This window comes from Leucoraja erinacea, chromosome 15 (assembly GCF_028641065.1).
Source record: "Leucoraja erinacea ecotype New England chromosome 15, Leri_hhj_1, whole genome shotgun sequence".
Taxonomy (NCBI): Eukaryota; Metazoa; Chordata; class Chondrichthyes; order Rajiformes; family Rajidae; genus Leucoraja; species Leucoraja erinaceus.
Window position 1 is genome coordinate 41,853,194 of NC_073391.1, and position 27,127 is coordinate 41,880,320.

Genomic DNA, 27,127 nt, shown 5'->3' on the forward strand with positions numbered 1-27,127 from the left:
ACAGGAGTAAATCAAGGGTTAAAGCAGCATCCCTGGGGGACATGGACAGGCAATGTCACAGGTTGGGACCCTGACGATGGGTTCTGATCTGACACATAACCTATGCATGTCCCTCAGAGATGCTACACAATCCACAAAGTCACTCTTGCACCTTGTGTTTCAGTCATCTTAAGATAGTTAAGATAGCGGCACGGTGGCGCAGCGGTGAAGTTGCTGCCTTCCAACGCCAGAGACCCAGGTTCAATCCTGACTACGGATGCCGTCTGTATAGAGATTGTACATTCTCCCTGTGACTGTGTGGGTTTTCCCCGGGCACTCGGGATTCCTCCCACACTCCAAAGGCATACGGATTTGTAGGTTAATTGGCTTCAGTAAACTGTAACATGTCTCCAGTGTCTAGGATAGTGCTAATGTCGCTAGTCGGCATGGACTCGGAGGGGCCGAAGGGCCTATGTCCACACTGTATCTCTAAAGCCTAAATCTTATGAACTATCTTATTAACTTATTAAAGTAGTTAAGACAGTTACCTTTAATACGCAAACACCACGACATTATTCCTTTTTGGCACTAACAGTGAAAATAATCTACTCACAAATTATTTTAAATCAGCAGCAGTCAATATTATTCCCACCCTCCTGTTCAGAGCCCTGTACAAGGCAACAGATAAGGCAGTCTGCTTCCAACCATTTCAAATGCACACTGGAAATGGCACAGACCTTCTTTTCCTTGAAGGTCCTGACTACAGAATGAAACTGTGTGGGGTCAATGAGCACGATGGTGTTGATTCTGTTCCAAATATTATTCCATGTGCACACGTACACTTCTTGTGCAAGTCACATACCAGATGCCATATTGCCGAAGGCCGATGAGATTGGTTTAACTTGGCATCATGTTCGGCACGGATATTGTTGTTCCGAAGGGCCTGTTCGCGTGCTGTACTGCTCTATGTTGTATGTTGGTGCTGTGCATCAGAACTCGAGTGCAAAGGCGCTTACCGACAATTGTTATGTGAGGGATATTCTTGGAGGTGAATTAGCAACAGGTCTCAGTTTGCAATACACTAATATAGTGGGAGGGAGAGGGGGAGGGACTTTTAGGGGAGAACCAGAGGGGGGAAGGAAGATGCTTTACAGAGGGATTAAATTAGGGGGGAGGGAGTGAAGGAGAGGGGGTGCCATACAAAAGGGAGATTGAGGGGGGGGGGAGAAAAGGACACAGAACAGTGAGATAGTAGAAAGAAAGAATGGGGAGGGGTGGAGAGAGCAGAAAAACTGTGAGGGAAGGCAAAAAAGAAAAAAGGTTCTCCCCCTCATAGTCCACTCTGGTAAAGTCTATATGAATCTCTGGAACTCTCTGCCACAGCCGGTAAGAGGCAAATACACTAATATATTGGGGAGGATTTAAGAGGGAGTTAGATGTGGCACTTGTGGCTAAGGGGATCAGGGGGTATGGAGAGAGGGCAGGGATGGGATACTGAGTTGGATGATCAGCCATGATCATATTGAATGGCGGACGGTGCAGGCTCGAAGGGCTGAATGGCCTACTCCTGCACCTAATTTCTATGTTTCTATGTTTCTAAACCAAAGGGGTCGCAGGAAGAACATGCAAACTCCGCACAGACAGCACCTGAGATCAGGATGTGACGAGCTGAGAGGCAGCAGATATACCAGCTGTGCTGTGCCATCCTTTAGCACCATTGTTCGGGTTCGACCCTGGCTACGGGTGCTGTCTGTCCGGAGTCTGTACATTCTCCCCGAGACCTTGTGGGTTTTCCACGGGTTCTCTGGTTTCCTCCCACACTCCAAAGACAAACAGGTGTGTAGGTTAATTGACTTTGATAAATTGTACCTTTTTCCCAGTGTGTGTAGGATAGTTTTAGTGTACGGGGTGATCGTAATGAGTAGGTTAACCTATGATGAGTGTTTGTCGGCACTGGGCCTGTACTCGCTGGAGTTTAGAAGAATGAGGGGGGGGACCTCATTGAAACATACAGAATAGTGAAAGGCTTGGATAGTGTGGATGTGGAGAGGATCTTTCCACTTGTGGGAGAGTCTTGGACTGGAGGTCATAGCCTCAGAAATAAAGGATGTTTCTTTAGCAAAGAGATGGGGAGGAATTTATTTAGTCAGAGGGTGGTGAATCTGTGGAACTCATTGCCACTGAAGGCTGTGGAGGCCAAGTAAGTGGATATTTTTAAGGCAGAGATAGATAGATTCTTGATCAGAACGGATGTCAGGGGCCATGGGGAGAAGGCAGGAGAATGGGGTTGGGAGGGAGAGATAGATCAGCCACGATTGAATAGCAGAGTAGACAATGGGCCGAATGGCCTAATTCTACTCCTATCCCTTATGACCTTATGACGGTTGATCGGGCCAGAACCAGTGGGCCACAGGGCCTGTTTTCCCATTGTATCCCACAAAGTCTAAAGATCCCCCACTCCGAACATTCCTTGATTTCCCCTCTCCCGTCCGGAGATGGTGCAGAAGCTTGAAAGCACGCACCACTGATGCACGCATCAGGAACAGCTTTTTCCCTTTGTTTATCAGGCTTCTCAATGGTCCTCCCATAAGCCTAGGGTACTGTCGGATTCACCTCTCCCTCATTGCAGGCATTGTATTCTGTCTATGGAACTAGTGTACTACAATGTTGAAAACTATATTCTGCACTCTGTATCTTCTCCTTTGCTCTACCTATAACTTCTTCCCCTTGTGCATGAGTTTGACTTAATTGTATTACCCGAAGAGTGATCCCAACCCGAAACGTCTTGTATCTATATTCTCCAATGATGCTGCCTGACCTGCTGACTGAGTTACTCCAGTTATACTTCCTGAGAAGGCTTAGGAAATTTGGCATGTCCCCACCAACGCTCACCAACTTCTACAGATGCGCTGTAGAAAGCAATGTACCGGGATGCATCACAGCACGGTTTGGGCACAGCTCCATACATGACCCGCAAGATATTGCAGAGAGTTGCGGACGCAGGCCAGGCCATCGCATAAACTGACCTCCCTTGCATTGACTCAATTGCCACCTCACGCTGCCTCAGCAAGGCCAGCAGCATAATCGAGGACGAGTCGCAACCTGGCCTCTCCCTCTCCTCCCCTCTCCCAGCAAGCCGGACTGCTCGTGAATAAGATTTATTTTCATTTGTTATTCTATTTCTACCCCTGGCTGTCTTGTATGACTGACCTGGCCAGTGAATTTCACTACACCAATTGATGTATGTGACAATAAATGAACTTATACGTGAGGAGCAAGGGCTGGAGGGAAGGGTGCACCGGGGTCATTGCCACCAGCGCATTCAAGGTCGGCTGCAGGAGGAGGCCCCTGGGACACAAAGATGGCCGTGCGAGGAGAGGAGATGAGAGGAGAGGGACGTCAGTTAGCGGGAACTGCTCCAGTATATCGAGCGCGCGGACCGACCGGACTTTAGACTTTCAACAACGGCGCCAAAAACGGCAGAGCCGGCATGTGTAACGGATGCAAAGCGAATTTAACTGCGCAGCTTCACATGTGACAAATAGAGACCCATTGAACTGGATAGCGTGGATGTGGCGAGGATGTTTCCACTGGTGGGAGAGTCCAGGACCAGAGGCCACAGCCTCAGAATTAAAGGGCGCTCTTATAGAAAGGAGGTGAGGAGGAGCTTCTTTAGACAGAGGGTTGTTAATCCGTGGAACTCATTGCCACAGAGGGCTGTGGAGGCCAAGTCAGTGGATATTTTTAAGGCAGAGATAAATGGATTCTTGATCAGTATGGGTCTCGGGGGTTATGGGGAGAAGGCAGGAGAATGGGGTGAGGAGGGAAAGATAGATCAGCCATGATTGAATAGCGGAGTAGACTTGAAGGGCCGAATGGCCTGATTCTGCTCCTATCACTTATGAACCATGTTGCCGATGTTGTAGTTTGCTTTCCGACTGAAGCTGCCCATCAGGCTATTTTATTGCGATCAGGTTCGTCTTAATGTTTATTAAACTGTTTTATTTAATCGATTTATAGATGACCAACGTCTACCTTGTCTTTCCTTCATTGCAGGAAAATGGGCAAAGGAAATATGGAGGCCCCCCTCCTGACTGGGAGGGTCCATCGCCTGAGAGGGGCTGCGAGATTTTCATCGGGAAATTACCACGGGATCTTTATGAAGATGAACTTGTACCGGTTTTGGAAAAGGTAATGATTTCTACCTGTTTTTTTTTCATTTCAAGAAGTTAAATATACGTTAGGGCGGCACGGTGGCGCAGCGGTAGCGTTGCTGCCCACAGCACCAGAGACCCATCCTGGGTTCCATCCTAACTACGGGTGCTTGTCTGTACGTTCTCCCCGTGACCTGCGTGGGTTTTCCCCGAGATCTTCAGTTTCCTCCCACACTCCAAAGACGTGCATGTTTGTAGGTTGATTGGCTTGTTGTAAAATGTGAGAATTGTCCCATGGTGTTAATGTGTGGGGATCGCTGGACTGTGCCGACTCGGTGTGCCGAATGGCCTGTTCCCTCGCTGTATCTCTAATCTAAACAAGTAACCCAAGAAAAATGTATTTAGTTTAAGTTTAATAATGAATTAATTACAAACAGCACCTATCGTCAGGATCGAACCCAGGTCTCTGATTCAGATTCAGATTCAGATTCAATTTTAATTGTCATTGTCAGTGTACAGTACAGAGACAACAAAATGCATTTAGCAGATGACAGACTCAATGGAGGGGAGCGTGGAACCGGTGATGCGTTGGGCAATTTTCACCACCCTCTGCAATGCCTTCCGGTCGGAGACAGAGCAGTTGCCATACCATACTGTGATGCAGTTGGTAAGGATGCTCTCGATGGTGCAGCGGTAGAAGTTCACCAGGATCTGAGGAGACAGATGGACCTTCTTCAGTCTCCTCAGGAAGAAGAGATGCTGATGAGCCTTCTTGATCAGAGTAGAGGTATTGTGGGTCCAAGAGAGGTCATCGGAGATGTTGACTCCCAGGAACCTGAAGCTAGAAACACGTTCCACCTCCGTCCCGTTAATGTGGATGGGGGTGTGCGTGCCGCCTCTGGACTTCCTGAAGTCTACAATGAGCTCCTTGGTCTTCTTGGAGTTAAGGGCCAGGTTGTTGGTGCTGGTCTCAACCCGAAACGTCACCTATTACTTTTCTACAGCCTGTCCCGCTGGGTTGCTCCAGCATTTTGAGTCTATCTTTGATGTAAACCAGTAGTTCCTTCCCACACAAACTGAAAACCAGATCCTTTCAACATCCAGCCATCACAGTTTCACCTTGGCTTTGTAAATCTCAGTTAACTTTGTAATTAAGAACTTTGCTCATTGCTGCCCTGCATTGTTTGTCCACTGTGAGTGACTCCTCAAATAAATCTCTGTGCACATGTTCTCTATTTACACTCCCGGTACACAGTATTATGCAATTGTTCTTATCTTATTTGCCTTTGATGTGCCCCAGAGGTAAACTCCTCGCTAAGATTTCTCGATCCAAAATCTTTGTTGCTCTCCCTGTGGTAGAGGCCTGAATGCAACGCTTTTAAATTGCTAATGAGTCGTAGAAGCAGAATTAGGCCATTCGGCCCATTGAGTCCACTCCGCCATTCAATCATGGCTGACCTATCTTTCCTTCTCAACCCCATTCTCCCCATAACCCTTGACACCCTTACACCCCACCTTAAAAATATCCAATGACTTGGTCTCCACAGCCGTCTGTGGCAATGAATTCCACAGATTCACCACCCGCTGATTAAAGAAATTCCTCTTCGTCTCTTTTCTAAAGGTGGGTCCTTTAATTCTGAGGCTGTGCCCTTTGGCTCTCTAGCCTCTCCCACTAGTGGAAACATCCTCACTACATCCACTCTATCCAGGCCTTTCATTATACAGTAAGTTTCAATGAGGTGTCCCCTCATCCTTCTAAACCCCAGCGAGTACAGGCCCAGCCATCAAACGTGACTCGCGTATTAACCCAATCATCCCCAGGATCTTTCTCATGAACCTCCCCTGGACCCTCTCCACCGCCAGCACATCCCTCCTCAGGAATGAGTCCCAATGGATAATATACAAGGCTCTAATGGATGAATGGAAAAATCCTAGTGGCAACATGCGGGAAACCACATTCAGTGCCTCTCCTCACTGAACCACACCCATGACAATTAGCCTCTACTCACTTGAGCAAATGCTAATTCTTGACAGCAAGTGCCCTTAAGTTCATAATAGTCATCATCATCATCGTTGAAAACATTAGCGACGCAGTGGTGCTGGTTTCCAAAACGGTGACGGACGCACCACACATCTCTGTCCTCCAGTTCCTGCGGACTTCCGCCGCTGGAAGTATAGGATTTTGCTGTGTGTGTGTGTGCTTTATCATCATTCCTTACAATGCTATGTACGACAGTGATCGCAACTTCTACTGAAGTGTGGATGGCCGTTGGCTCGCTAGAAGCTCATCCGCCCTTTGACAGGTCTTGTTTTTGGTCCTGCTGGGGGTCCACACCTGGCAAACCAGGTGGGGGAGACGGTTTAGTCGCCGACTATCCGACCATGGAGCAGGTAGCACGGGATTACATGGTACCCGTGGCGGGGGGGAACTCCCCCCCCCCCGACCTGACCTGAATAATAGCGAGCCTTATGCAATGATTTTATCAAAGGCAGAGCTGCAGTGTTGGACTAAACTAAATTTACTCACCAAACCTTCACATCGAACGTAACCCAACAGCCGACTTAAACAGAGGAATATCGTTACAGGGTTACGTTGAATCGGAAATCTAGGCCCACCGAATCTCCCTGTTGCTGACTATTTTAACTCCCCCTCCCATTCCCACACTGACCTTTCTGTCCTGGGCCTCCTCCACTGTCAGAGTGAGTTCACATGCAAACTGGAGGAGCAGCACCTCGTATTCCATAACCCATCAGTATGAACGTTGAATGAACTCCAATTTAAGGTCATTTTCCCCCTCCCTCTCCGCTCCACCCCACTGTATTAGTTGGTGAGGATCTGTGCAAGACGTCGAACTTTCCAGTTAATTGTATCTCATTTTGTTTATCTTGCCTCCGTGAACTAGAAAACACATGCTTTTTATTCCCTGAAGATAGACACAGAATGCTGGAGTAACTCAGCGGGCCAGGCAGCATCTCTGATGAGAAGGAATGGGTGACATTTCGGCTAAGACCCTTCGTCAAGATATGTCTCGACCCGAAACGTCACCCATTCCTTCTCCCCAGAGAGGCTGCCTGGCCCGCTGAGTTACTCCAGCATTTTGTGTTTATCTTCGGTTCAAACCAGCGTCTGCAGTTCCTTCCGACTGCATTTTGTTCCTCATTGTTTACTTGTCTCTTCACCCAGATTGGAAAAATATACGAATTACGCATGATGATGGACTTTAATGGCAACAATAGAGGATATGCTTTCGTCCTGTTTACCAATCGGCAGGAAGCCAGGAATGCAATTAAACAACTCAATAATTATGAAATAAGGTTAGTTAACGGCACGGTGGAGAAACACACGTGTGGTTTCAGAATGTACCTTGCATGCGCCACCAGACTCAGGAACAGCTTTGTCCCCTCTGTTATCAGGCTTCTGTCCTATCCATGTACCTGTCCAAACGTTTCTTAAACGTTGCGATACTCCCTGCCTCAACTACCTCCTCCGGCAGCTCGTTCCATACACCCACCACCCTTTAGTGTGAAAATGTTACCCCTCCGGTTCCTATTAAATCTTTCCACCCCCTCACCTTACACCTATGTCCCCTCCACCTTGATTTCCCCCGCTCTGGGCAAGAGACCCTGTGTATTTACTCAATCTATTCCTCAACTCCAGAGTCTGAAGAAGGGTCCCGAACTGAAATGTTACAAATCCATGCCCTCTACAGATACTGCCTGGCCTGCTGAGTTCCTCCAGCGCTTTTCTTTTTGTGTTTTCCCCCAGGTTACAGCACCTGCAGTTCCTTGTTTGTTCACAAGTTATGGGAGTAGAATTGGGCCATTCGGCCCATCGAGTCTACGCCGCTGTTCAATCATGGCTGATCTCTGCCTCCTAATCCCATCTCCCACACCGACCAGCGATCCCCGCACGCTAACACTAGTCCTACGCACACTAGGGGCAGCTGTACATTTTATAGCAAGCCAATTAACCTACGAACCCGTATGTCTACACACCGACAGGAACGGCCGCCTCTTGGGCGTTTGCGCGAGCGTGGACAACTGCCGCCTGTTTGTCGGGGGCATCCCCAAAACCAAGCGGCGGGATGAAATCCTGGCTGAAATGAAGAAGGTGACAGAGGGGGTGATGGACGTCATCGTCTACCCCAGCGCGGCGGACAAGGCCAAGAACAGGGGCTTCGCCTTCGTGGAGTACGACAGTCATCGAGCTGCGGCGATGGCCAGGAGAAAACTACTGCCAGGTTTGGAAACATTTCGTTCAGTTTCTCGTTTTGGACACACAAGGGACATTTTTTACATTTACGCCAAAGCCAATTAACCTACAAACCTGTACGTCTTTGGGGTGCGGGAGGAAGCCGAAGATCTCGGAGGAAACCCACGCGGGTCACGGGGAGAACGTGCAAACTCCGTACAGACAGCACCCATAGTCGGAATTGAACCCGGGTCTCCGGCGCTGCAAAGCAGCAACTCTACCGTTGCGCCACCGTGCCGCCCTTGCATGTTTTTGCCCGTTGCCCAATGCATGCTTTTGAATAGGACAGCAGGAGGCTCCTCCATTGTCAGAGTTGGGGCTAAACGCAAATTGGAGGAACAGCATCTCATATTTCACTTGGGCAGCTTATCTGTGGAGAATGGAGGCAGATTAGATTAATTTATCTAGGCATCACGTTCGGCCCAGTCATGGTAGGCCAAAGGGCCTGTTCCTGTTTGATGGGCCGAATGGCCTAATTCGACTCCTACACCTAATGACCTTAATTGCACACGGCCCAGTATTTCAACGCAATGTCTTCTTTTTCATGTTTAGCAAATTGACAAATGTTCTTTTTTTGTTAATTTAGGAAGGATTCAGTTGTGGGGACATCCAATAGCTGTGGATTGGGCTGAGCCCGAGGTGGAGGTGGATGAAGAAACAATGTCATCAGTCAAAATTTTATACGTACGTAATCTTATGCTTCCAACCAGCGAAGAAACTATTGAGACAGAATTTAATCGCGTCAAACCAGGTAAGACCTGTAAAAGTCAACACATTTTGTCTGAACTCTGGCTGATTGTAGGGTTAAAGGTTGTACGGCACCAACTAGACAGGATTGTGAAGACCGCCAGCAGGATTATTGGTGCTCCACTCCCCTTCCTGCTGGACATATACAGGAAGAGATGTATCAGCAGAGCCATCTCCATCATCAAAGACCCCTACCACCCATCGCATGACATTTTCTCCATCCTGCCATCTGGGAAGAGGTACAGGAGCATTAGCTGCAAAACCAGCAGGATGCTCCTCAGCTTCTTCCCACAGGCTATAAGACTGCTAAATGGACTTTGCCCCCTGCCAAGTATCGCGCACAAACCCCCAACCTGGACACACTGCAGCAGAGCCACTGTTGTGCCGCTGCCGATCGGAACGCCTGTTGAATGTTTAGTAAAGTGTTAAATTTGTTCATGATACATGTATTTTTTATTTCTATTTATTTTTAATGCACACTGAATCGACACTGGTTGAGCAACGTTTTTTTGTTTCCTCTGGGTATGCGAATACTCAGGAAATGACAATAAAGATATACAATACAATACAATACAAGATGAGGGGTTACTAGTGATTTGTTTCAATGGGGCCATTCGAGCCTATGTGAACAGGGTGGCACGCTGGTACAGCGGTAGAGTTGCTGCCTTATAGCGCTTGCAGCGCCAGAGACCCGGGTTCAATCCCGACACCGGGTGCTGCCTGTACGGAGTTTGCACGTCATCCTCGTGATTGTTCCCCATGCAGGAAAAATATTCCCGATGTTGGGGGAAGTCCAGAACCAGGGGTCACAGTTTAAGTATAAGGGGTCAGTCCAATTAGGACTGAGATGAGGAAAAACGTTTTCACCCAGAGATTCAGATTCAGATTCAGATTCAATTTTAATTGTCATTGTCAGTGTACAGTACAGAGACAACGAAATGCATTGTTGTGAATCTGGAATTCTCTGCCACAGAAGGCAGTGGAGGCCAATTCGCTGGATGTTTTCAACAGAGAGTTTGATTTAGTTTAATGGGGCTAACGGAATCAATGGATATGGGGAGGGGTACTAATTCTGGTTGATCAGCTTTGATCATATTGAAAGGCGGTGCTGGTTTGAAGGGCCGAGTGGCCTACTCCTGCACCTATTTCCTATATTTCTAAGCAGATTCAATGTTTCAGGGGCAGCACGGTTGCGCAGCGGTAGAGTTGCTGCCTCACAGCGCCAGAGACCTCGGGTTCGATCCCGACTACGGGTGCTGTCTGTACGGAGTTTGTACGTTCTCCCCGTGGCCTGCGTGGGTTTTCTCCGAGATCTTCTGTTTCCTCCCACACTACAAAGACGGGCGGGTTCGTAGGTTAATTGGCCTGGTGCAAGTGTGAATTGCCCCGAGTGTGTGCAGGATAGTGTTAGTGTGCGGGGATCGCCGGTCGGCACGGGCTCGGTGGGCCGAAGGGCCTGTCTCTGCGCTGCGTCTCCAAACTAAATGGTGCTCTTAAATTTTGATTTCAGGCACAGTAGAAAGAGTGAAGAAAATCCGAGATTATGCGTTTGTTCACTTTGTAACTCGAGACGATGCAGTAAATGCCATGAACGTGATGAATGGAAAGGTATTGATGGAATTTCTATTAACTAAAACACACTCTCACAGAGTCATAGAGCCATATAGTGTGGAAAGAGGCCCTTCAGCCCAAATTGCCCATGCTGACCAAGTTGCCCCATCTGCTCTAGTCCCACCTCCCTGCATTTGGCCCATATCCCTCGAAACATTTCCTGTCCATGTATCTTCCACAAATGTATTTTAAATGTTGTTATTGCACTTGCCTCAGCTACCTCCACTGGCAGCTTGGTCCTGAAACCCTCCCTGTGAATAAGCCCCTCGAGTCCTGGCAACAACCTCGTCAATCTTCTCTGTACCCTTTCCAGCTTGACAACATCTTTCCCAAGATGGACACAAAAATGCTGCTGTAACTCTGCAGGTCAGGCAGCATCTCTGGAGAAAAGGAATAGGTGACGTTTCAGATCGAGACCCATCTTCATCAGACATTGTTCCCATAACATGCTGCCCAAAACTGGACACAATACTCTAAGTGTAGCCTCAGCAACGCCTGACCTAACTGCAATCTGACCTCCCAACTTTTAGAAGGGTCTCGACGTGAAAGGTCACCTGTTCCTTTTCTCCGGGGATGCTGCCTGTCCCGCTGAGTTACTCCAGCATTTTGGGCCCGTCTTCTACGCTCAACAGCGTAGGTAGGAACTGCAGGTGGTGGATTTAAACCGAAGATCGACGCAAAAAGCTGGGACATGCAGCATCTCTGGAGAGAAGGAATGGGTGACGTTTCGGGTCAAGACCCTTCGACTTCCCGTGACTCTCAGCCTGAAGGAGGGTCTCGACCGGAAACGTCACCCATTCCTACTCGCCGGAGATACTGGCTGTCTCTCCGAGTTACTCCGCCATTTTGTGTCCACCTTCCATGCTCAATACCCTGACTGATGAAGACCTAGGGGCCGAGAGGGTCACGGCTACCTAGGACGCCACTGTGGGGGAAATCCTTTAAAACATAGAAACATAGAAATTAGCAGGAGAACATTTTTTCAGCCTGCACAGATGATCATGGTGATCATCCAACTCAGTATCCCGTACCTGCCTTCTCTCCATACCCCCTGATAGTTGAGGCCAGTTCATCTAACTCCCTCTTAAATATAGCCAATGAACTGGCCTCAACTACCCTCTGTGGCAGAGAGTTCCAGAGATTCACCACTCTCTGCGTGAACAAAGTTCTTCTCATCTCGGTTTTAAAGGATTTCCCCTTTATCCTTAAGCTGTGACCCCTTGTCCTGGACTTCCCTAACATCGGGAACAATCTTCCTGCATTAAGCCTGTCCAACCCCTTAAGAATTTTGTAAGTTTCTATAAGATCCCCTCTCAATCTTCTAAATTCTAGAGAGTATAAACCAGTCTATCCAGTCTTTCTTCATAAGACAGTCCTGACATCCCAGGAATCAGTCTGGTGAACCGTCTCTGCACTCCCTCTATGGCAATAATGTCCTTCCTGTTAATACTGTTTGATAACGTGTGTTTTCTGTCTACTGTCTCCCACAAGGTGCTGGATGGTTCCCCGATCGAGGTGACACTGGCCAAGCCTGTGGACAAGGACAGCTATGTGCGTTACACCCGCGGAACCGGAGGTCGAGGGGCAATGCTGCAGGGAGAGTACACCTACGCTTTGGGTCACGTGTACGACCCAGCAGCGGCCTACCTTGGAGCCCCCGTTTTCTACGCACCCCAGGCTTACGCCACCATCCCCAACCTGCGGTTTGCCAATAAAGGACATCTTAGTGGGGGGGGGATGATGCGGGCCCCTTCCGTCAGAGGTAACTCTCTCCCCCTCTGCCCTCTCTCTCAGTGGTTGTATCCCCCCCCCTTCACCAGAGTGGGAATGGCAGGCACCATTACAGCACTCATTTTCGATATGGGTTCCCCGATAAACGGCCACCAGCTATAATCTGAATGGGCGGCAGAAATTCCCATTCGGGTTCTGAGGCCGGGTGACGGAGGAGGATAAAGAACTATTTGTTTAAGGAGGAACTGCAGATGCTGGAAAATCGAAGGTACATAAAAAAGCTGGAGAAACTCAGCGGGTGCAGCAGCATCTATGGAGCGAAGGAAAAAGGCAACGTTTCGTCCCGAAACGTTGCCTTTTTCCTTCGCTCCATAGATGCTGCTGCACCCACTGAGTTTCTCCAGCTTTTTTGTGTACCGAGGATAAAGAACTGTTCAGTTTAGTTTTAGGTTAGCGATACAGCGTGGAAACAGGCCCTTTGGCCCACCCAGTCCACGCCGACCAGCGATCCCCGCACATTAACACTATCCTACAGGCACTAGGGAACAATTTACACTTGTACCAAGTATACAAACCCAAGCCGATTTACCTACAAGCCTGTACGTTTTTTTGGAGTGTGGGAGGAAACCGAAGATCTCGGAGAAAACCCACGCAGGTCACGGGGAGAACGTACAAACTCCGTACAGACAAGCACCCGTAGTCAGGATCGAACCCGGCTCTCTGGCGCTGCAAGGCAGCAACACCACCGCTGCACCACCGTGCCGCTGTTGACGGAGTGAAAGGGTTGCGTGTTTCAGTTTGAAAGAGCTGTGAAGACAGCGCGGTGTCCCAGCGGGCACAGCTGCTGCCCCACAACGCCAGAGACACGGGTTCGATCCTGACCTCAGGTGCTGTCCGCGTGGGGTCTGCACGTTCTCCCTGTGACCTGCGTGGGTTTCCTCCGGGTGCTCCGGTTTCACCCCACATTCGTGCAGGTCTGTGTAGGGTGATTGTCCTCTGTACGTTGCCCCTAATGGATTGCGAGTGGGTGAGAAAGTGGGATAACATGGAACTGGTGTGAACAGTGATGGATGGTCGGTATGGAATCAGTGGGCCGAAGGGCCTGTTACCATGCTATATCTCTGAACTAAACTGAATTGGCTTGCAATCCTGAGGGAGTCATACAGTCAGCGTGGAACCAGGCCCTTCAGCCCACCTTGCCCACACCGACCAACATGCCCCTTATATACAAATCCCACCTACCTGCAGTTGGCCCATATCCTTATAAACCCACCCTATCCATGTCCCTGTTTAATTTGTTTTAAATATTATGATGGTATTTAAACATTGTGATATATTATTTCTACCTTTTGACAAATAATATTTTTTAAAAATCAGATTCTATATGAATATCTGTTATTATATTTTTGCAGAGAGTTTTCATTTTAGAAGAACGACAGACTAAATGGCAATAGACGTTCAGAAAAATATAACAGGCCTTGTCGACATATATGAACCCCTTCAGATTGTTATTCCACAGCAGTTGATAATATAGTGGTTGACCTACAAATATTGAATGCCCTTAAAAACAGGGAGTGATTGAACTGTGTGTGTGGGCGTGTACGCACCCACATATATCCGGCACGGTGGCGCAGCGGTAGAGTTGCTGTCTTACAGCACCGGAGACCCGGGTTCGATCCCGGCTACGGGTGCTGCCTTTACGGAGTTTGCAGGTTCACTCTGCGACCTGCGCGAGTTTCCTCCGAGATCTCCGGTTTCCTCCCACACTCCAAAGACGTGCAGGTTTGTCGGTTAATTGGCTTGTTGTGTGTGCAAATTGCCCCTAGTGTGTGTAGGATAGTGTTAGTGTGCGGGGATCGCTGGTCGGCGCAGCACTCGATGCATTTTTCCACGCTGTATCTCTAAATTAAGCTAAACTAAACTAAAAAGAGGATGGAAAAATGAAAAGTTCATATTTTGTGACTATTTGAATGTTTTAAGACCACTCAGTATAAGCTAGGGGACCACGTCCCTACACCCCACTCCCCCGTAATGGAGTGATGAGAAACCAGCGCAGTTCTGGGACAGTGAAGTCTTTGACTTATGCAATAGGCGAGAGACAAGACCGATTTAAAATAGCTCGCTTTCCACCTCCACAATCATGTTTTCTGTGGACGGGCTGCGATAGAGAACTTACTTACCATGTAGCTGGATGCCTTCTCCTCGTGGCACCGTTTATTGGTGTACTAAGACAATAGACAATAGGTACAGGAGTCGGCCATTCAAGCCAGCACTGCCATTCAATGTAATCATGGCTGATCATCCACAATCAGTACCCCGTTCCAGCCTTTTCCCCATATTCCCTGACTCCACTATCTTTAAAAGCTCTATCTAACTCTCTCTTGAAAGCATCCGGAGAACCGGCCTCCACCGCCTTCTGAGGCAGAGAATTCCACAGACTCACAACTCTCTGTGTGAAAATGTTTTTCCTCATCACCATTCTAAATGGCTCGCCCCTTATTCTTAAACTGTGGCTCCTGGTTCTGGACTCCCTCAACATCGGGAACCTGTTTCCTGCCTTTAGCGTGTCCAAACCCTGAATAATCTTATATGTCTCAATACGAATCCCTCTCATCCTTCTAAACTCCAGAATGTACAAGCCCAGCCACTCCATTCTATCAACATATGACAAACCCACCATCCCGGGAATTAACCTGGTGAACCTATGCTGCACTCCTTCAATAGCAAGAATTTGAGGAAGGGTATAGAAACATAGAAAATAGGTGCAGGAGTAGGCCATTCGGCCCTTCGAGCCTGCACCGCCATTCATTATGATCATGGCTGATCATCCAACTCAGTATCCTGTACCTGCGTTCTCTCCATACCCCCTGATCCCTTTAGCCACAAGGGCCACATCTAAAGGCAGGTACAGGATATTGAGTTGGATGAATAGCGTTGCAGGCTCGATGGGCCGAATGGCCTACTCCTGCACCTATTTTCTATGTTTCTATGTCCTTCCTCAAATTTGGAGACCAAAACTGCACACAATACTCCAGGTGTGGTCTCACTAGGGCCCTGTACAACTGCAGAAGGCAGTATATCAAACCAGGTCACTCAACACGATTGGCATGCAACAATTTTCCAGCTTTAGGATCAATTACAGTATAATTCTCCGAAGTATTTGTGCTGTCGTTAAAAATTCATCTTCTCGGGATGCATTTTGTATCCATTGGGATGCATTTTGTAAAATGAAGGAAACAAATCTGTGGGAAATGGAACGAGTTACAAATTTGCACATTTTCAGGGAAGGGAGGGATATGGATGATATGCAGGAAATCACAGTTTGTCTCGGCATCGTGAGCAGAGTAGACAATGTGGGCCGAAGGGCCTGTTCCTGTGCTGTACTGTTCTGCATAGTTTAGTTTAGGTTTGTGACACAGCGTGGAAACAGGTCCTTTGACCCACTGAGTCCACACCGACCAGCGATCACCCGTACACTAGTTCTATCCTACACACTAGGGACAATTTACAGAAGCCGATTAAACAACAAGCCTGCACGTCTTTATAGAGTGGGAGGAAACCAGAGCACCCGGACAAAACCCACACAGACACAGGGAAAAAGTACAAACTCTGCACAGACAGCACCCGTAGTCAGGATCGAACCCGGGTCTCTGGCGCCACAAGGCAGCAACTCTACTGCTGCACCACCGTGTCGGCCTACAGTTAGACAGCGTACACCCTTCCCCTCTCCCTCCCTGCTTCCCCCACCTGCTATGTGCCTGGGGAATGCCATGTTCTATGTTTTACACTCTATGGCAAGTCAATTAATGTAAAAGATCTCTCAATGAGTGGAATATCTTAAAGCTGCTTCAATGGTGCAGGAAACCACATGGAGAATTTTACATTTTCCCTTTAGTCTATGAATTTATCAAGTGTATGTGAAATAAAACATAAAACAAGACTTCCAATGAGGTAGAATTTCTGCAAGCCTGTTTATGCTTCAAAACCAAATAGTGAAAGGCTTGGATAGAGTGGATGTGGAGAGGATGTTTCCACTCGTGGGAGAGTCTTAGACTATAGGTCATATCCTCAGAATTAAAGGACGCTCCTTAAGGAAGGAGATGAGAAGGAATTCCGTTGGTCAGAGGGCGGTGAATCTGTGGAATTCATTGCCTCTGAAGGTTGTGGAGGGTGTCAATGGATATTTTTAAAGCAGAGATATAAAGATTCTTGATTAGTACGGGTGTCAGGGCTTATGGGGAGAAGGCAGGAGAATGGGGTTGGGAGGGAAAGATAGATCAGCCATGGTGGAGTAGATGATGGGCCGAATGGCCTAATTCTGCTCCTATCACTTATGACTTCCTGACAGGGAGCAAAATAATGTGTTGCTAAAATTGCTGATTTTAAAGAAAGGTGTTGATTTATAACTTAGTAAAATTCTATTGAAATATGTACGGTATTTTATTGGGGAACCGGCTAATACATGAGAGATACTGTAACAAACCAATCGTACTTTGGGATTATATGTTTAAAAGCATGTTACGGATACCAAGCCGGTTAATTCTTCTTCACAAATTCAACGTGAAAATCAGCGCCCAAGAAGAAATTGCAAATTTGGTCAAAATATTGGTCAGAATCGCGTTGTTCTGCTTTTGAATGTTTTCTGTGTTCAATAAGGAAATAACAAAGCAAAATCATATCTTAATCTATGCATGTTTTAAATAAATGTTTCACCGAGTACTTTGAAAGATGAGCTGATTGGGAGAAAAAAACATCTTAAATTCTTTGGCACATGGAGTTGATGTGCTGTTTACAAAAATATCACAAGCATTTGCCTCAAGGTCTCCTCCCTCGCCCACACACCTCTTTCCCAATGATTACTCTTCAGCTTGTGTGGAAACAGGCCCTTCGGCCCATCTTGCCCATACCGGACAACAAGTCCCAGCTACACTGGTCCCATCTGCCACAGTTTGGTCCATATCCCTCCAAACATGTCCTATCCATGTACCTAACTGTTTCTTAAACGTTGGGATAGTCCCAGCCTCAACTACCTCCTCTGGCAGCTTGTTCCATACACCCACCACCCTCTGTGCGGAAAACGTTACCGCTCAGATTCCTATTAAATCTTTTCCCCTTCACCTTCAACCATGTCCTCTGGTCCTCGATTCCCCTACTCTGGGCAAGAGGACTCGTGCATCTACCCGATCTATTCCTCTCATGATTTTTATACACCTCAATAAGATCACCCTTCATCCTCCTGCGCCCCAAGGAATAGAGACCCAGCTCAACCTCTCCCTATAGCTCAGACCTTCGAGCCCTGGCAACATCCTTGTAAATCTTCTCTGTACTCTTTCCAGCTTGACAACATATATTCCTATAACATGGTGCCTATAACACGGGTCCCAGCTCTGAATGCGGCCTCACCAGTGTCTTATACAACTGCAACATGACCTCCCAACTTAGTTTTAAAAGAAACTCCCTAATCTCCGCATTGTGCATGACCAAGAGAACTGTTTAACATGAGGCGGGCACAGTGGTGCAGCTGGTAGAGCCACTGACTCACAGCGCCAGAGACCTCGGGTGCTGCCCATGCAGAGTTTGCACGTCCTCCCCGTGTGGGTTATTACTCCAGGTGCTCCCGTTTCCTCCCACTAGCCAAAGACGTGCGTGTTTCTAGGTCAATTGGCTTCTGTAAAACTGCTCCTATTGTGTTGGGAGTGGATGAGAAAGTAGGGTAACATAGAACTAGTGTGAGTGGGTGACAGGTGGTTGGCGTGGACTATATGGGTCGAACGGCCTGTTTCCATGCTGTGTCTCTAAACCTCGGAGTCACAGTCACACAATGCGGAAACAGGCCCTTTGGCCCAACTTGCCCACAGCGACCAAGGTGCCCCATCTAGACTAGGCCCTCGTGCCCGTGTTCGGCCCATATCCCTCTCAACCGTTATCGTTCCTGCCTCACCTGCCTCCTCTGGCAGCACATTCCATTTACCCACTCCCCTCTGTGTGAAACAATTGCCCCTCAGATTCCCATTCATTCTTTCCCCTCGTGTTCATTTCCATTCTGCCAAGATGCACAACAAAATGGCGCCTCTTGCACACGGGCTCAGTAGACTATTTCTGTACACTTGCCAATTGGGGATATCCTTGTGTATGGGAATGCTGTACTGGACTGTGTGAAAGAAAAGGATCTCACTGTGCGTTTACACACTGTGAAAGCACGGTAGAACCATTGCACATATCAATGGGGCAGCATGGTAGAGTTGCTGCCTTTCCGACCCGGGTTCGATCCTGACGACGGGTGCTGCCTGCACTGGGTTAGTACGTTCTCCCTGTGACCTGCGTGGGGTTTCTCTGGTTTCTTCCCACACTCCAAAGACGTGCGGGTTTGCAGGTTAATTGGCTTCGGTAAAGTTGTAAATTGTCCCTCATGCGTGTAAGGATAGTGTTAATGTACGGGGTGATGTGCTGGTCGGCGCAGACTCAGTGGGCCGAAGGGCCTGTTTCCGTGCTGTATCTCTGTAAGTGTTGCAAATTAGATGTTGATAGGATAGTTCAGACTGACTAATGAAATTCCTCCTCATCTCCCTTCTAAAGGTACGTCCTTTTATTCTGAGGCTATGGCCTCTGGTCTTAGACACTCCCACTAGTGGAAACATCCTCTCCACATCCACTCTTTCTAGGCTTTTCACTATTCTGTAAGTTTCAATGAGGTCTCCCCTCATCTTTATAAACTCCAGTGAGTGCAGGCCCTGTGCCTTCAAACGCTCATCAGGTGTTTGTTTAGTTTAGTTCAGAGATACAGCGCAGAAACAGGCCCTTCGGCCTACCGAATCTGCACCGACCAGCGATCCCCACACATTAACACTAGCCCACACACACACACACACTGGGGACAATGTACAATTTTACCAGGCCAATTAACCTACAAATCCTGTACTCCTTTGGAGTGTGGGAGAAAACCGAAGATCTCGGAGAAAACCCACGCGGTCATGGGGAGAACGTACAAACTCCGTACAGACCGGCAGCCGTAGTCGGGATTGAACCTGGGTATCTGGGGCTGTAAGGCACCAACTCTACCGCTGCGCCACGGGTGTGCAGGAAAGTGCTAGTGTACGGGCTGATCGCTGGTCGGCACGGACACGTGGAAAAATAGGTGCAGGAGTTGGCCAGTTGGCCCTTCGAGCCAAGCACAACCATCCAATTTGACCATGGCTGATCATCTAAAATCAGTACCCCGTTCCTGTCTGCTCCCCATATTCCTTGATTCCTTTAGCCCAGAGAGCTAAATCTCTGTACGACACAGCGGGGCCGAAGGGCCTGTTTCCGATTCGCACCTCAAGGAGCGTACAGTCTGATCATGATTCGGTGCACGAACGCCATCTTTCAACCAGCTCGGTGACCAACATGAAACCTCCTCATTTTCACGGACGAGAATCAAGGTGATTTCTGGTGATTCAGTTTTGATGCCTTCTTGCATTCCTAGAAATTTACATGAATGTACCTGTAGGGGCTGCAGGAATTAGAGGGCTAGGAGGCCGTGGTTATTTGGCTTATACGGGTATTGGACGTGGTTATGCAGGTTACCACGTGAAAGTGGACAAGAGACAAGAGGACAAACTTTATGACCTCTTGCCCGGAATGGAGCTCACCCCAACCAACCCAGTCACACTAAAAACCCAAGGACTCAAGCACCCGTCTCAGGTAAGGAGATTTTCACCAGTTTCCGGGGCAAAACATATTTACGCACGTTCGTTCGATTGAGGGGGATAAAAAAAAAAAACTGACGGGTGGTCGAAACGAAACATTGTGTCTCACTGCAGGTCTTGGAAGATATTTGTCAAAAAAACAGCTGGGGGCAACCCATTTACCAGCTCCATTCTGCAATTGGACCTGATCAAAGGCAGCTTTTTGTGCACAAGATCACCATTCCTGCTCTCGCGAATCAGTACACAAACATGTAGGTTCTAGTTTTTAATGTTACCTTGTGCTATCTTTCGACAAGTTTTTTGTTTCTCTCCCTTGTGACCCCCCCAGCTTGTCGGAATTGCAGGCGCTGGTTTGGACCCGTCTGAAGAAGGGTCTCGACCCCCCGAAACGTCACCCATCCCTTCTCTCCAGAGATGCCGCCCGTCCCGCTGTGTTGCTCCAGCATTTTGTGCCCAGCTTGTTCGTAAGGTCACAAGGAGTAGGAGTAGAATTCAGCCATTCGGCCCATCAAGTCTACTCCGCCATTTAACCATGGTTGATCTATCTCTCCATCCTAACCCCATTCTCCTGCCTTCTCCCCACAACCCTGACACCCGTACTAATCAAGAATCTATCTATCTCTGCCTTAAAAATATCCACTCACTTGACCTCCACAGCCGTCTGTGGCAAAGAATTTCACAGATTCACCACCCTCCGACTAAAGAAATTCCTCCTCATCTCTTTCCGAAAGGAACGTCCTTTAATTCTGAGGCTGTGCCCTCTGGTCCTAGACTCTTCCTCTAGTGGAGACATCCTCCACAACCTTCTATGGGAAAGAATTCCACAGATTCACCACCCTCTGACTTAATGAGTTTGATGCAGTGTCTACCCGATCTGACGGGTTGCATTGGACTGCGTGTTTTGCAAGAGATGAAGGAGTGAAGATTCAGACGTGAACCTCATGTTGTTTCCTGCAGCCAACCCTTCACACCGCCCAAACTCTGCACGTCCGTGGACGAAGCCAAAAGCTACGCGGCAGAGCACGTTCTGCAGATCCTGGGTCTGCAGACAGAGGGCGCCGAGCCGCCAACTCCGGCTTTCACAGGTATGTATGTGGAGGTCGGTGTGGACAACAAAAGGGATGAGTAGATCGGGTAGATGCACGGGAGTCGGGTCGAGTCCCTTCTTCACACTGAGAGTCGGGGTTGACGGGGGGTGGGAGATGGCAACCTTCACGTGGTCCGCCCTGTTTCGATGAATGCAATCAACCTGGCGTGCACAATCAAATAAGATCCAATAGAACAAGTTGTCCTACAACTTTAGGCTGTGCACGCCACACGCAAGAAGAAGAAGAAGATGATGAAGGGTTGAGGGAAACCAGAGATATGGAAGGGTAAAATACTGGATAGACTCGGCTTGTACTCGCTAGAATTTAGAAGATTGAGGGGAGGATCTTATAGAAACTTTCAAAATTCTTAAGGGGTTGGACAGGCTAGATGCAGGAAGATTGTTCCCGATGTTGGGGAAGTCCAGAACAAGGGGTCACAGCTTAAGGATAAGGGGGAAAACCTTTAAAACCGAGATGAGGAGAGCAGTTTTCACACAGAGAGCGGTGAATCTGTGGAACTCTCTGCCACAGAGGGTAGTTAAGACCAGTTCATTGGCTATATTTAAGAGGGAGTTAGATGTGGCCCCTGTGGCTAAAGGGATCAGGGGGTTTGGAGAGAAGGCAGGTACAGGATACTGAGTTGGATGATCAGCCATGATCATATTGAATGGCGGTGCAGGCTCGAAGGGCCGAATGGCCTACTCCTGCACCTATTTTCTATGTAAGGTGTGAAAACGACAGATCAAAGCAGACGACGATCAAGAAAATGTACAATGATTCATTGTTGGCGGAGGGGAAGGTGACAACGAGGTGTACAAACAGTAAAATTAATCAGGAGGACAGCGACACTAGTCGGAGAACTAGGGTGGGGGGGTGCGAGAGAGAGGGAAAACAAGGGTGACGAAATTAGAGAAATCAATATAATCATTCCGCTGCAAACGGCGAGCTGATCAAGCGAAATATGAGGTGCTGTTCCTCCATTGTTCATGTTAATGTTGGGCAGAATCATGTAATCAAGGATGGACAGCGTGGGCCGAAGGGCCTGTTCCTCTGTTGTACTGTGTAGGGAGGAACTGCAGATGCTGGTTTAAACCGAAGATCGACACAAAAAAGGCGGAGTCACTCAGCAGGACAGGCAGCATCTCCAGAGAGAAGGAATGGGTGACGATTGGTCAATGAAGGCTTCGGGTGAAGAAAGGTCTCGACCACAAACGCCACCTGTTCTGTTCCTCCAGAGATGTTCATCATCATCATCATCATCATCCTTTATTGTCATCTTGCAAGGCAACAGTTGGACAGTGCAAAATGAGAAAACGTTTCCCAGGGAATACCGGAGCATCACACATAAAAACATTTCACGCATAAAATAAAAACGATAGAAAACAATCCAGTTCCTGATAAAACAGTACGAATAGTTTTAAACAAAGTGCAGGTAAAAACAGCAACATTAAAAATACGTTAAAAAGTCATAAAATGTCCAGTGCAGCTGATTTGAGTGGCCTGAGCCAGTGCCAGAGTTATTACTCGGTGCCAGTTATGAAATTGTCAGTGCAAAAGCAGCAGAATCAGATGGAGTGACTGTTTAGTAGCCTCTGACCCGCTGGGTTACTCCAGGTTCTTTGTGTCTAACTTCGGTTTACACCAGCATCTGCAGTCCCTACCGACACAAACTGAGCCATGTTCCATGTTCTGCGTTCGTACGGTCGATCTGGTGGGTGATGACCTCTTCCTCTGGGTGTGCCTGGCTCCTGCTTGGCTTATTCATCATCTGATCTTTCCCCCCCCCCGTCCCCCGTTCCCTTGTTACGCTGCAGGATACGCTCTGACCAGCACCACCGCTGCGCTGGCCGCCACGCAGCTGAAACAAGCCGTCGCCCTGGGGCAGGACCTTGCCACCTACGCCACGTACGATGCCTACCCAGCCTTCGCTGTGCCCACCCGCGGCGATACCTACGGAGCTTTCTGAGACGACGTGGACTCTGAGCAGCAACATGGCCGACACACGTTAATAGTGCCTGCGCCAACGCCGATTTTAAACTCGAAACATAGAAACATAGAAAATAGGTGCAGGAGTAGGCCATTCAGCCCATCCAGCCAGCACCGCCATTCAATATAATCATGGCTAATCATCCAGCATCTGTACCCTTTCTCCCCATATCCCTTGCTTCCATTAGCCCGAAGAGCTAAATCTAACTCTCTTGAATGCATCCAGTGGATTGGCCTCCACTGCCTTCTGTACCAGAGAATCCCACAGATTCACAACTCTCTGGGTGAAAAACCTTTTTTTCTCAGTCCTAAATGGCCTCCCCCTTATTCTTAAACTGTGGCCCCTGGTTCTGGACTCCCCCCCGGGGAACAATTTTCCCCGCATCAAGCCTGTCCAATCACTTAAGAATTTTGTATGTTTCTATGAGGTCGCCTCTCATCCTTCTAACAGCCAATTGCTTATAACTTATAGCCAAACATAGGAGTAGATGAACAGTGATTCTAATCATCGAGTGTGGGAGTGTGATTTCAATAATAGCTAGAATCTAATTTGATTGTGTATGCCTCGCCAGCTATTATTATATATGTATATACATATACATTAAGGATGTATCTTAAGTTAAGAGAACTTTTAAAATGAAGCAAAAAAAAAATAGCTATATAGCCCTTTAATATTTTTATATTTCTCAGGTATAATTTGGCCGTTATGTTTACAATGTACTTCATGCTTATGCCATACAGGATACTTGGATATTGGAAGAATATTTTTTTTAAAGCGTTTTGTGTAAGATGTGTGCAACTATTCAGTTAAAAGAATTATCCAATATTTAGTTTAGTTTACCGAGTCCACACACAAGATTAGTTGTTCAGCCAGAGCTCAGCACACTTCTCAGCATCTGCATACAACGGTGTCTTGTCTTGTCGCTTCTTGTGCGTGGTGGTGGTGGAAAGATTGGTGGAACCAGGGGCCGCGAGGTGAACGCTCTTTCCTTGACCCTCGTTTAGTTTAGTTTAAAGATACAGCACGAAAACAGGCCCTTCGGCCCACAGGAACGAACCCGAGTCTCTGGCGCTGTGAGGCAGCAACTCTACCGCTGCGCCACCATGCAAAAAAAATGTTGGATCCTGTATTTACTGATGGAGTTCATGTTTACTAAATTTCAACACATCTTTTAGGCTGCCTTGTGCCAAGAGGGAACCTCAGCCAAGGTTGAGTCTAACGACAGTGCCAAACAAAATACTACTGACATAAGTAGATAAGTAGATGCCACGCAAAACATTTCTATGTCCAAGTATAAAGTGAGTTATACCTTTCTGGCATAAATAACAGGGAGAAATAGTTCTTTTTAAAAAAAATAGCTTCAACATACAGCTGCTGTGTATTATTATCTAAATCAATTTGAGACTGAAGTCGAGTTTTGTTCAATATTGGCCGCCTTAGCATTTTAAAGATAGCTAGTTCCTTTCTTCTATGTAGGGTAGAACTGCAGATGCTGCTTTAAACTGAAGACAGACACAAAAGTCTGGAGTAACTCAACAGTTCAGGCATCATCACTGGAGAAAAGGAATAGGTGACGTTTCGGGTTGGGACCCTTCCTCGGACTGAGAGTCAGGGGAGAGGGGAACGAACCAGAGATTGTAGACAGTACTTAGGAGAAATTAATGGAAGGTGTAAAAAAAGCAACGATAATCAAGGAAATGTTGCTTTGGTCATTTTTTTTTCTTTTTCGTTTGGAACAAAACGATTGTGTTTAGAAGAGCATTAACAGTGTACTTGAGCTCGATAAGATATTCCACGGAAGGTGTCAAAGCGGAAAAACAGCTGTAACAGTATTAAAAGGCGCCCCTGTGCGCTCAAAAAACTATTTTTGTATCAGTTGTCAAAATATCAATGTTTGTACAGAACGTAATATTTTCTTTCAGATATTGAAATGGTCATTAAGAAAATTTACCGATCATTAAAGAGGCTGTTATCATTGGAAAATTGCTTCGTAATAAATATAGACAAAATCAGCACCACAGAAATATTGCTTAGTAATAAATATAGACAAAATCGGCACCACAGAATTATAACAATGCTACTTTATGTCAGTTTAAGTTATAAAAGGAATATTGTGAAGCCATAGAGTGTTTACTTGCATTTTAATTCCTCTTTGTCCAGTTGCCATCAAAGTGATATAAACCTGTGTCTCAAATGATACCACATTTTTGGGGGGATCTATCAGTGACTGTGACACATTTAATTAAAGGTATCTTCATTATTAACTGTGTTTTTGATCTTTTCTTTGCACAAATACACATGATTAGTTAGGTTCCAAATGAGAACAGTGGATGTTGATTGCATTCTCACCATAGTTCGTAAGTGAGGGGAGCAGAAATAGGCCATTCGGCCCATCAAGTCTACTCTTAACACACACTTAACACAATTTTTACACAAACATCCATCACAATGAATCTCCAACACCTTCGTTTGACAATAAAGGGCATTCTATTCTAATATAATATGCAACATATTCGGATTGCAGTAATAGTGAAATGTCAAGACGTACATTTTATAAAAACACACACAAAAGCACACACACACACAAAATGTTGCACGGTTAAGGCAAATAAATGTGTTCCCAGCTGAAGGGCAGCTAAGAGTCAGCCACATTACAAAGATTAGTTGCATGCAGGATGGAGCAGGTAACGACAGAATAAATCCTTCCCCAAAGAACAAGAGTCACAATGAACTGCAGATGCTGGTTAACAAAAAAATACACAGTGCTGGAGTGACTAAGCGGGCCGGGCAGCATCTCTGGAGCACATAGATAGGTGACTTTTCAGTCGGGACCCTTCTTCAGACTGACACTTCAGTTTGTTAAGTGTGGGAAGGAACTGCAGATGCCGGTTTAAATCGAAGGTAGACACAAAAAGCTGGAGTAACTCAGCGACACAGGCAGCATCTCTGGAGAGAAGGAATGGGTGACATTTCGTGTCGAGACCTTTCCTCAGGCCTGAAACGTCACCCATTCCTTCTCTCCAGTGATGCTGCTTGTCCGGCTAAGTTACTACAGCTTTTTGTGTCTGAATTCAGTTTATGATGCGATTTTCCTTTTCCCCTCTTACAAAGTACGAGGCAGTGTGGCTATGGTCTCTGGAAATGCTGCCTGACCCGTTGAGTTAGTTTGGTTTATTATTGTCACATGCACTGAGGTACGGGGGAAAAGCACGTTTTTGTTACGTGCTATCATGTCGGTGAATAGACTACACACGATTACAATCAAACCATCCACAGTGTACAGCCACAGGGTAAAGGGTATCATGTTTAGCTGGTGAAAGGACGCTTCAGTTGCCTGGGAAGAAACAGTCCCTGAATCTGGAACGTTACTCCTGCACTTTGCATTTTTGCCCCCGTCCCACTTAGGAAACCTGAACGGAAACCTCTGGAGACTTTGCGCTCCACCCATGGTTTCCGTGCGGTTCCCGGAGGTTTTTGTCAGTCTTCCTACATGCTTCCACTAGCTGCAACCTCCGGCAACCACCTGCAACCTCTGGGAGCCACACGGAAACCTTAGGGCGCAAAGTCTCCAGAGGTTTCCGCTCAGGTTTCCTAAGTGGGACAGGGGCATAATGAACCAGATTAGTTTTTAACATCGATGCAGTGACATCATAGTTATCATAGTTACCATATAAACATAGAAAATAGGTGCAGGAGTAGGCCATTCGGCCCTTCGAGCCTGCACCGCCATTCAATATGATCATGGCTGATCATCCAACTCAGTATCCCATCCCTGCCCATCTCCAATACCCCCTGATCCCTTTAGCCACAAGGGCCACAGCTAAGTCCCTCTTAAATATAGCCAATGAACTGGCCTCAACTACCTTCTGCGGCAGAGAATTCCACAGATT

General features: G+C 47.3%; 1 protein-coding gene across 1 annotated transcript in view; it reads left to right on the top strand.

Moving 5' to 3' along the window:
* a1cf (apobec1 complementation factor) overlaps nt 1-25,501 on the top strand; it is a 39,338-nt gene extending 13,837 nt beyond the window's left edge. Inside the window, exons 3-12 of the mRNA XM_055647257.1 lie at nt 4,036-4,170; nt 7,318-7,448; nt 8,136-8,374; nt 8,972-9,136; nt 10,643-10,740; nt 12,235-12,505; nt 19,940-20,157; nt 20,277-20,413; nt 21,120-21,247; nt 23,065-25,501. Coding sequence (XP_055503232.1) covers nt 4,036-4,170; nt 7,318-7,448; nt 8,136-8,374; nt 8,972-9,136; nt 10,643-10,740; nt 12,235-12,505; nt 19,940-20,157; nt 20,277-20,413; nt 21,120-21,247; nt 23,065-23,216 — 1,674 coding nt within the window. The 3' untranslated portion in view covers nt 23,217-25,501. The remainder of the gene's footprint in view (nt 1-4,035; nt 4,171-7,317; nt 7,449-8,135; nt 8,375-8,971; nt 9,137-10,642; nt 10,741-12,234; nt 12,506-19,939; nt 20,158-20,276; nt 20,414-21,119; nt 21,248-23,064) is intronic.
* Nucleotides 25,502-27,127: the final 1,626 nt, after the last annotated feature.